Source organism: Neomonachus schauinslandi, chromosome X, assembly GCF_002201575.2.
Source record: "Neomonachus schauinslandi chromosome X, ASM220157v2, whole genome shotgun sequence".
Lineage (NCBI taxonomy): Eukaryota > Metazoa > Chordata > Mammalia > Carnivora > Phocidae > Neomonachus > Neomonachus schauinslandi.
Genome location: NC_058419.1, coordinates 114,468,821 through 114,480,649, shown reverse-complemented (window position 1 = coordinate 114,480,649; position 11,829 = coordinate 114,468,821). Strand labels below are relative to the sequence as shown.

Sequence of the window (11,829 nt, the reverse complement as noted above, 5' to 3'; positions counted from 1 at the left end):
CATTTTTGACCGTTTCCTTACGATAAATTATGTTACATCAAGAGCTAGGACTCCTGAAGCGTTTCCAAATTGCCCTCCAGAAAGGCTACAACAATAAGTTTTGCTGTTCTCACACCACCAAGTTCATCTTTGCCGATTTGGTAAATTTTATGTTTAACTGTTTTGTTTCTCTACGTATTGGCTCAGCCACTTTTTCTGTATTTAATGACTGTTAAATTTGGTTGTTTGCCCTTTATCAATAATCTCTTGGGTTTTTCTACATGCAATAGCTGAGCAGCTTTTTGACTTTAAAATTCCTTTTGTTTTAAAGTACTTAAAGGGTAAAGTCCGTTTATTTCCTCTCCCTTCTGTCCCGTATTCACAGCCCCTTCTCAGCTGGAGGTTCTCCATGAGGGGCTGCATCTTTTTTATAGTGTGTTGGGGAGCTGTTGAGATAGAGGTAAGTCTTATTTCTGTCGTCTTTAGGAAAATGAGGGTCATTGCTACTGAATCTGCCTGGTGTTAAAGCAATTCTCATTTAAAAAGTGGTCAGAGAACCTTCTGTTTAAAAAAAAAGCTTAAGGCAAAAAATACCATTCTTCGATTTCAGATCATAAGAAAAGATGCTCTTATACTTACTTACACGTTTTTAATTTTCTTCGTAAACTTTCCATTGCCATACTGGACATCTTGAATTTCAGAGTATGTGGCTTTTGGCAACTTGGGATTTGGAAATAAGGGCTTAAGGATGCACAAAGTATTGAAGCTAACAGAAAGGGAAAGAAATTTCAAGATTGGGATTTCTGAGTAAGGTTATGTGTTGAAAGTGAGAGTTATTAATATGTAGCCTATAAAAGTACTATTAGTATGGTCCAGAAATCATTTTACTTTAAAAATTGATTTGTTCAACTTTAAATGCCTGCTTTACCCTAAAAATGATTGAAAATTTTCTGTAATTACCTACTGGATTCACTAATGCTGAATAACGATCACTAAATCCAGTATTTTTCAGTACTTCCCTAAATACGGCCAAGATATGCATAATTAAAGGTGGTATCCCGAGCTGAATAGCCTTCATAGATCATGGAGGACAAAATAGGATAAACACCAGCTTGTGCTCAAGGTAATTATGAGATGATGGGGTCTTTCTCTCCAGTGTTCATGGGCACTGCAGTGTGGAGGGAGGGAGAGAGCAGTTTTCAGCCAGTGGACTGGTCCATTATCCTGATAAATGTCCATCTTGAACTTAAATGTATTACTGTTTCTTAAACTTATAACCTGATTACTATTTATGATTTAAACATTCCAGCTCTACAGTGCCAGCAGAAGCCCATCAGGCCTGTTTTCAGTGAATAAACCAGATGAGTGTTGGAGACGCTCCATGTCTGCAAGTATCTTTTTAGCAGACTAGAAACTTGATGGTAGTTGATGCCTTGTTCTTTAATATCCTCGCTTTACTATGTAATATTTCCCATCTGCAGTTAGTAGGAGGTCCCTTAACTATCATAACCAAAGCTTTGAGTTGCTGCTTCTATTAGGCAGCAGTTTGTAAATACCAGTTCATTTTGGCGAGCGTACTAGCACCTCCAGTGGTGGTGGTGGGGGGTGCTGGGGGTTGGGGATCTGGTTGATTTGCAATACCTTTGATTACCTGGAGTAACGAGAGTTGCTCATTCAGAAAGCAGAAACGTCAACTGCATCAAGGTTTTAAAAGCGGCATTTATTGATTGAAAATAAATGTGTAGATAAGCTCTCAGCGTGGAAGCCACATTATTTTTTAGTGAGCTTTAAGTACATGAAAACTTATATCTTCCATCATTTGTCTTGTGTGTGCTTTTAGCATCCACCTTCAAATGGAGGTGAATTTTCGACATTTTACTGAGAAAAATTTAAAATTCTTTCAGCAGCTCCCCATAGTTTGACAAAGTTTTGCAAAGAGAAAGATAAAAACAGACTATAGTGGTGTATGTTGAACATTTATTACAACTAATTGGTGATGTGATAAAGACAGTGCTAACACGGCCTGAATATGTATTGGTCACAATCACAACAAAGCTTAATCCAGCCCAGCAGATACAAATGAAAGTGTAAACCACGAAGACATGTTTACATATACAGAAGTATGTATAAAAGTGACACTGAAACAACTGTATAGCTTTAAAAAAACACAGGGCCCACTAATGTCATTTTACCTCATTCAACTCTGTTTTACATGAAACGTGCTGTCTGTCTGCTTTTGTAAGATTTCTGATAACTAGGCATTGCCATGGAAGGGAAGGAAGCTGCCCTAAAGTTTGCAGCACTTGTTAAGTGGAGGGAAGCAAAAGAAACTTGGCCGTTAACAAGCACCCCAGGAGGAGCATTCGTGCTTTAAACAATGACTTAAGCAACATTTTGTGAAGAGAAGAACACATTTTTCTGTAAGGTAATGTTGTGAAGAGTTCCGGTAAGTCAATGTATCCATTTTTATTTGGGGGCATCAATAACCATCCAAGTCACTAACTGGTTATGACCACAAAAAAAATTTGTCTCAGGAGTTGAATGTTCCTTGGCCTTAAAAGCAACGTGCTCACTATTAAACAGTCGATCTCTGTTCCTCAACCCCGGCTTGGAAAGCCGGAGAAATAATTTTTAGTGTAACACACATCATTTCAATTTAGTCATTTGTGTATTCCCTTTAAGTATGTAGTTTCCAATAAGGAATAATGGTATAAATTTTGTTCCTTTTTTTTTTTTTTTTTAAGTCTCGAACAGTTAAATTTTAATTCATTTGGTATGTATCAATTCCCTTTATTCTCATATATGCTGAAATGCTACACACTAGTCTTTGGTTTCATAAAACCAGGTTTCATATTATAATTTAAGTGTCCTTTGCCAAAGATGGTAATTAATGAACGTATATTGCCTGATTGTGTCATTCTAATAGATACATGATTAGATTGAGAGAAACAGATCTGTAAACTTTAAAATATCCAGAAATGGTACCTTTCTTTTCCTGCATCACTCTAATTCGTATTTAAGTCCCTTATCACTTGATTAACCGAAGTTCCCTTTAAAAAAACATTTTGTGTAGGCCTGAATGAAGCAGCTTAGCAAAACAGTAATACTGACAAGACGTCATCTTATACCATTAGCTAACATGGACATGAAGGCAGTGGCCATCTACAGTGTGACCACAAGAAGTCATCAACAAGGGAGGAGAGTTATGTCAGTCCAATTTCTTCAAGGACACTACGTGGGGTTTCAGCTTCCTGTGGAGGGAAAATGTGAGACTCTGGTAAGCAGATCCGGGGAGGCTAGAGAATGTGAAATTGACACGGAAGGATGTGCAAGTTTCACAGAACAGTGCAAGCAAGTCATTGGTTTGGGCACATTCAATACTGAGAGCAGGCAGTTATTTAGGGTTTTGCGCCCCAAACGTCAGAGACCACAGAAGGATATTTTGAGCATGCATCAAATACCTACTGATTACCTGCCAATGTGCTGGGCCCCGCTACTGCCACACAAAAAGCAGGCAAACCCACTGGCAATTTAGGAAATCATTGCTATCGAATTAGCTACAGGAAAGGTAAGTTACCTTAGTTTTAAAATCGAAAGCCTCCCCGAAATAAAAAGCAGGGAAAACCCAGAGTTCTCCTGAATCTTCACATAATTTTGTTTTCCATGCTTTTGTTTTTTATCATTTGGGTCACATGTATTTATAGAAATGTCTTCCTCTGGGTCTTGACTCAGTTTTTGACTTTAACTGTCCCCAGCAGCACGGCTTCAGAAACTCACCTTCCCAGCCCTCCCCTGGGCAACCGGTGGCTTCAGGGGAGGCAACATAATAGAAAGAATAGTCTAGGACCAAAGGCATTTTTTGGCTTATGCCACAACCAGTACTCATTTTTAAATGTCAAAGGCAGACAAAAAAAGCAGGCATAGCTAGAAAAAAATTATTAAAAATTTTCCAAAGTGGGGCGCCTGGGTGGCTCAGTTGGTTAAGCGACTGCCTTCAGCTCAGGTCATGATCCTGGAGTCCCGGGATCGGGTCCCGCATCGGGCTCCCTGCTCAGCAGGGAGTCTGCTTCTCCCTCTGACCCTCCTCCCTCTCATGCTCTCTGTCTCTCATTCTTTCTCAAATAAATAAATAAAATCTTTAAAAAAAAAAAAAATTTTCCAAAGTGGCTGATTGTGCATATCACAAAACAGGACCAGGTCAAATTCAGGTATTACTTGCAACAATTTTGTAATTAAAAGGCATTCAACAATTTAATGGAGAAAATGCAGTTTTTAGCATCCAATAATAAATAACTTACTTTTGCATCCTAATTGTGGTACAGCACAAAACAAGGAAAAGAAAAATATTAAACCATAAATCCATACATTAGATTTAATTGTATATAAGCATTACATGGAGTAATCTTAAGTAAATTAAACTCTAGCCTGTTTCCTGATTTGGAAAACAAGGATCACAGTACTTACCTTCATACATAGACATTTAAGGGAGAGAAGGCTTAGTGCCAGACTTCTAGAAAAGTGCTCAAAAAATGTTAACTGGTAGCATTACACGATTGAGACCTACCTACATGAAGGTATTTAGCATTCAGTACTAAGTAAAATATTATAAACCAACTCTGTATAAAGTTCACATGATGATCTTTTAGTAGGTTTATTAACGAAAAATGGGTAAAAATCGGCTTTGGTAGGAAAAAAAAAAGGGTTTTTATGAAGTATTCTTGCCCTTGCCCCCGACATCAAACCTCACCCTAACCAGGCTACATCAAAATATATATAGGGGATAGGAAAACAAGTTAAACATTGCCACAAGATTACAATCCACCAAATACAGAATGGAAGATATTCTACAGCATGGGTGACTCGGTTAAAAAAAAAAAAAATGGCAGGGGAGAAAAGCAGAGGAGTTGTTAAAGATGAAAAGACTTAAGAGACATCAACCAGATACAGTGTGAGCCTTAGTGGGCATCTGGTTCTAACAAACCAATTACAGAAATGCAATTTTCAGGCAATTAGGAAAAACTGAACCAGGAACAAGATGTTAAGAGTTACTGTTAATTTTGGGGGTGTGTGGTTACTTCTGTCTCTTGGTGATACATACTGAAGTATCGAAGATGAAATGATGTCCAGGGCTTGCTTTTAAAATGCTGAGGCCAAAATGGAGGGGGTGGTGGGAAACAGATGACGCAACAAGCATATGACTATAGGTATTGAGTTGAGGGGTGTTGAAGCTGAATGATGTGCACATGAAGGTTCCTTCTACTGTTTTATTTGCATGTCTCAGAGTTTTCGTGATAGTTTTTAAAGAAAGTCTAATGGAAAAGATGCAGCACTCCCAAGAATGATGTAAACCAGACTCTTTGATTTATGTTTAGCTTTAAACACTATATGGACATCTGAATCATATACATCCTAAATAAAGGAAATGATTTAAAAATAATCATTTGCATTTAACCCTTGAACAACACGGATATGAACTGTACAGGTCCATTTTATACGGAGGCTTTTTACCATACAGTACTGTAAGTGTATTTTCCTTAACATTTTTTCTCCAGCTTACTTTACTGTAGGAATACAGTATATAATACATACACAAAAGATGTGTTAATGGAATGTTGAGGTTATTGGTAAGGTTTCCAGTCAGCAGTTGGCTATTAAGTTTGTGGGGAGTCAAACGTTATATATGTGGGTTTTCAACTGCCTGGGAGGGTCAGTGCTCCTAACCCCCCCCCTCATTGTTCATAGGTCAACTGTAATGTTAAATAGTTTTTAAAAACACCATACAACCTTTAATGCATTTATTAAAAGATGCCTGCATTGAATTCTATACAGCTAACATTCTTCCCTTATCCATGTAAAAATGGCTCTCATTCTATTCCCTGGAACTGGTCAGATTTCCCCTGTGTGCTTACTGCCTGCAGTCCTGTATAGCATTTCATGAAGAGAACCATGTTACTTATCAAATATGCATTATTTAAAATATGTGTCCTTTCTAAAAGGCCTGGCTTAAAGGAATCATTTATACGTTTTACTCCTTGAGACTTGTACAAATAGTACATTAGTTTCTTTTACAAATTGTGTCCATAGTATAAAATGTAATTTTCCCATGTTGACACTGAAACTGTAGCTCAAAATTATCTAGAAGGACTGGTAGCTAAAGTAGTCACATTCCTAGAAACAAAGTAGAATGGTGGTTACCAAGGGCTGAGGGGAAGGGAAATGGAAAGTTGTTTAATGGATACAGTTTCGGTTTCACAGGAGGAAACATTTCTGGACATCAGTTGCACAACACTGTGAACATACTTAACAGTACTGAACTGTAAACTTAACAGAATTTGCCAGCTTAACCACTTTTGTTTTTTTTACACGATTTAATAAAATTACCTGGAAAAACCAAGATATAAAATATATTATTTGTCAAAAGGGATGGAGAAGAAAAAAGTCATTCACATGAGACAAAGTACATGCAATACTTTTATTTTAGACGTGCAAGAAAAGCGGTTTCAGAATCTATGAATTGAAAGCAAGCAGCTGTATACAAATAACAAAAGAAGCAACATCTTGTTACAGCTCAGCACACAGCATCCAAAGCAAACCGGCAGAAGACAATGCATATTCAGCATTAAAACCAGACGAATCACATCTTGCAGGGTGGGAGGAGGGACAGAGGAAAAAAAATGGAAATGGAAGACCAATGTTTCCCAATGCTTTCAATGTATAATGCTAAGTTTCTCATTTGATAGCCCATCCAGGTGCTTCAAATGTAATGCAGGACATAGAGAATGGAACAGACCGCTCTGCATACCCGCCTAATCTACATTTTCACAGGTCTTCTTTCAGTGGTAAACCTGTTTGAGCGTCTTCTGATTTTGTTTACTGATAACTTACTTAGTAGGCTTTAAACTCTCTAGATAGGAACAATGAATTATTTGGTACTTTTATAATAAAATAAGTTGCATGTTTTATTAAAAGTATACACAACGATCAATATTAAAAGTCTTAACATAAAACCAGAGTTAACAAATCATTAAATATTTAAATGAAGACAATATATACTATAAAAGCATAACTAGTAAAATATTAGTATTTTAAACTGAGTATTAGAATTTTCCTATTGAACAAGAGATACTGCAGCAGAGACTTCTGATACAGCTTTCTGATCATTCGTCAAGGGACTGTTCAGTACTGTCCAGCGTAAATGTGACTGAATAGAGGTGCATCACGAACTTAAGAACTGTGAGTGTTTTACCCTTAAATACCACGTGAAGTACAGATTTTACTTTCTGGAATTATTTCCAAATACACTTTTATGGGATACATTAGAATACGTTAGCTCATATAGGCTGTCATACAGTCACACGAAATAGAATTTCTTTTGAACACCAAGCCACACTATATAGGTTACTGCACTGCTTATTTTGCCATAGCGTTTCCACTATATTTTCTTTGGTGAACCATTTTAATGATGGCTAAATTTTCCTCTTACAAGATTTTAATCATAGATGGTTCGTAGATGATGACGTGTATGTGTTTAAGATGAAATACTACTCAAAACAAACATTCATAGGTCATATCTCAAGTAGAAATTAAACCAGTTGCGAGCAGGACTAAACTACATCAAGATCACATATAGAACGAAAATAAAACAGAAAAAGAAAAATGAGGACAGGAAAAACAATTACAATTGAAAGGTATTAGTTCTGAAATGCTCTATTATACAAGATAGTCACCAAGCTGAGGATATTTTCTTTCATAAGTATATCAGCTCTCTATTTCCTCTGTGAAATTCTGCATACACGATGAGTAGTCATTTAGTACACAGGGACATTAAAATATTCATGACGTGGCTACAAAAGAAATGCATACATTCTTACACAGTATACAAACTGACAGACACAATCAGATTTCTAGAATGTTTAGTGCACAGTAAAGAAAAGGAAACTTAAATTTTTGGTTTTGTTCTTTGGTTTATGTCTGAACATTTAACTTCTAAACAGTGCTTAGGAGTTCCGATTCAATTTCTTTTAGTAACTTTATATAATGATAAATCAAAATGACCTATATCCTACAAAATCCAAAAGCACTGTTACTAACAGGCTGAAAAGATTTTCAGTGTAAAATCGTCTGGTCAATACTGAGTTAACTGAAAATTCTATTAGAATACTACCTCCCGCCAGCCTTCAAGTATATCAGGATTTTATTACACAAAGTAAAGGAATTTAATCCCTTAATGAAAATCATTACATCCTTTGGTGACCATAAACTCCTCTACAGATCCTAAAGGAAAATCTCTGCCAAGAAAAAGTGGAAAAGTAGTCACCCATTTGGTATTTTAAGTAGCAATGGAGGTCTTTAATGGTTCACTTAGCTTGAAAAAAATTCCAAAGACTATGCCTTTGAGACTAAGGATATTATTTTTTTAAATAATCCTCAAGATAGATTTTAAAGAACTCTCCAAAAAGATTTGTTAGATGTCTATGCCTACAAATGTATGTAAATAGAGATTTCTCATATCAACAAGGTAACCTGAGGTGAGGTTTTAAACTGACCCGAGAGTGTCCAGAGATGGATTTCTAGGGACTCGAAGAATCCCCTAGAGGCAAAATTACATACAGATTTTCCTGAGAAGAGGGCCCATGGCTCTTCGGACTCTCAAAGGGATTATACCCCTGCCAAAAGGCTTGTGACTCAAAGTTTAAAACTGCTCATTTGAGGGCTTGTAAAATATCCTCATTTTAACACTAAAGTTGGCATTTTGAAATGTTAGGCTACAAAGTCATGTAAACTGTTCAAATATGTAACAGATCCCTTATACAATAACCATTAAATACAAAAGTATCTGAGAAGCGCCAGTTAAATTTTAATCCTCAGATAATTCTTAAAACAGTTTAAAAAGAGATAGTTTTGCCTTTTTTCCCCCACTCAGAATACAGTGGCATGAACCAGCAAGTTAAAATAATACTAGTAATAAACCCAATGCTTCACTTTCTTAGAGAAGCTCTCATTTTCATAGGGGAATCCTATTTATCTATTTCTGTACCAATGACATTAGTACTTCACAGTATTTAATAAGACTTTTTTGTCAATGAACCTCTGAACCTATTTCAGTATTCTCTGTGTAAAAAAATAAATTGTAAGTCCCAATGATGGATCATTATCAGAGTAAAATTCCCTATGAAAAGATGAGTTAAAGGAAGTACTGGGACTATCCCTTGGGATTTAATGTAATTAAACTTTTCAGGTAATGCTAAAATATAAATAACAAACTTGACAAAATTATAAGTACAAACTGAATTCATAGATCCTACTACATTTTGATGCATGTCAGTACTCCAGCACGTATTCTAGTACGCTTTCTTACACCCAATGAAACTCTTGCTGTGATACATATTCTCTGTTTTCTGGAGAGAGAACAAGAAAAGTTTAAGTCTGTCAACCTTTCACCTACATACCAGTTCTTTGAGACTTTATAAAATTATAGCTTTTCATCTTTTTTGTTTTCTCTCTTAATTTTATACACACTATGGGAAAACCAACCATGGAGAGCTTATGCCCACTGAAAGAAAAGAGAAAGGTAGTTTCCCCAAATAGGGCTGAGCACACGGCTGTTCCTCCCCAGAAGAGACTTACTAGGAAAGGCAACAAACAATTCTTAAACCAAGACTGCCCAGCATTTCTGACAGACCTTTTACTACATTAGTAAAGGAAAGGGTAGATGATAAGCCAAACTATTCTTTATAGCTAATGATCCATATTAGTATACTTAAACAAGAAATTAGCATCCATCAATTGTGAAGAATATTCTTCATAGGGAGAAAACCCTCTTCGTTGGAAAAACACCCTTTAAGAAGAAAAACCCTAAAATGCACAAAAATAATGTATTCTTTTACCACTCTTAAGCTGCTATACCACTCTTATGTTGCTATAACATGTTTTCTTCAATAATTTCTCAGTTTAGACAGCGTCTGAAAAAGTTGTGCTAAAAATGCCTTAATGACCAACTAACCTTTAAGGTTGATTTTAAGCTAAATGATACAGGTATGCCCGTATTAACCAAGTTACATCTTCTCTTATATACAAAGAAAATATTATAGAAGATTGAATATAACTCCAGTATTCTGGGCCCTCACACCACCAGGACATCTTCTGAGTCATGGAATAATTAAGAACTGGGGAGGGTGAGAGTCAAGTCTGTCGCAACACACAAGGGGTCCTGGGAAGAACCAGAACTACTCTCTTCTTCCACTACCCAGCAAGCCGAGTTCCTCAATACACTAAAACATCAGTGATTTAGATTACATGGAAATAAAGGCCAGAATGAAAACAGAAAAAAAAATTTAATCCAGTTGTATTACACAAATACAAACTACAAATTGCCCTTAGTATCAATTCTTTGGAGACCTATTTTTTGAACCAAGATTTTAGACGTTATTTTCAACCTGAAATGGGCCTGCAATCCTGGGCAATCCTTTTACTCATCATTTGCTCCCCACCATTAAGTCTATTCCAAACCCTCAGCACTTTCCTCAAATCATCTATCTCTTCTCTTTCTCCTCAGTCCCCAGCAACTCTCCTCTAGATGATAAGTTTCTCAAAGCTAAGAAAAGGACAACTTTCTGAATTTCGCTCATCCAACTGATGAGGAAAAAACAAACTACAGCTTTACCCAGTTATCTCCTCCTAACAGGAGGAAGATTCGTCTTGCCTAAGACCAGTGCTTTTCATTCCATTCCCATTCACCCTAGCAATATAGTTTCCCCTTTATTCTATTCCTCTTTTTCACTGCTCTCTGCATTCGCTCCTTCTCCTTGGTACACACGCATGTATATTCAACTTCCCTCCACACCAAGAGGAACTTTTCTCTCAGTCCCCTACAAAAGGAACCAGAGGTAGTGGGAAGTGCAGGTTAACAAACAGCAGAAAGAGGAATTAAGTTACACCTGCTCTTAAAACTGTCTACGTTCTTAAGACAAACCCCATTACCTTCAAAATTCCCAGATATTCACCATATTAGGCTGATGACTCAAAAACAGTCTGGGAAACTATATAAAGAAACTGGCAACTAGCACTTATTTGAAGGCTTAAGTCTTGCTGAGATCAGTGCTTAAGTAAACTACTGGTATTAGATCCAAAACTGAAAACCTAGTCTCCTGATTTTCTCTTTCTAGCACACAATGTATTCAAAGAGCAAATAATTTACATTTAATGAAAAAGAAATTAAGTGTAATTTGAAGTTACTGCTCTACTCATTTTTCTTGTGAAGGGGCTTCACTTATTCCTTGTACTATAAGTATCCTCTATCCTTCATGTTCTAGAATACAATCGTCCTTTTTATTGCTCCTCACTCAATTCTGTGGCAAAGTCCCTACTCGACTCTGAAACTATTCCTTGTGCTTAAAGACCAAAGGGCCAGAGAATGTCCAAAATTCACTAAGATCTATGTTTAGCAATGAATAAAAAGAGAATGGAAAGCCCTTGTAAGGCACCTTTTAGATGACACAGCTCATGGTGTCAGTCTGATTCCACCAGCAATTGCGAGGCACTAGTATAGTCAAATAGTCAAATGATTTTTTTTTTTTTTAAATTAGCAATGAGTGGCCAGAGCAATATGGTTGTTCCAGATGGCTAGTGTCTAAAATGGCCAAGAGCATACAAGTGCTTCACTTTACATGTTGGAACTTTTCTTTTTAGCAAATTCTACTTTAATTTTACCTAATGGAACAGCACAATGTGTACTCTTCCATTCACAGTTTCATTTTGTCATTTAAAAAATTTATAAATTAAAATTGTATACTTCTAATACAGGTTTGTTTTACACTTCTAGAAAAGCGGGGGGGGGGACCTCAAACATTT

At 36.5% G+C, this 11,829-nt stretch overlaps 1 protein-coding gene across 3 annotated transcripts in view; it reads right to left on the bottom strand.

Annotated features, from left to right (window-relative positions):
• Positions 1–1,680: 1,680 nt before the first annotated feature.
• Positions 1,681–11,829, bottom strand: part of AP1S2 (adaptor related protein complex 1 subunit sigma 2) — a 28,931-nt gene continuing 18,782 nt past the window's right edge. Inside the window, exons 5-6 of one of the 3 annotated variants that reach the window (XM_044911972.1) lie at positions 4,278–4,286; positions 1,681–3,230 (exon numbers count right to left, since the gene is read on the bottom strand). In XM_044911972.1, the coding sequence (XP_044767907.1) occupies positions 3,183–3,230; positions 4,278–4,286 (57 nt within the window). In that variant the 3' untranslated portion in view covers positions 1,681–3,182. Of the gene's footprint in view, positions 3,231–4,277; positions 4,287–7,518; positions 7,824–11,829 lie in introns of those variants that run through there. The other 2 variants (XM_021681130.2, XM_021681121.2) reach the window with 2 other exon arrangements.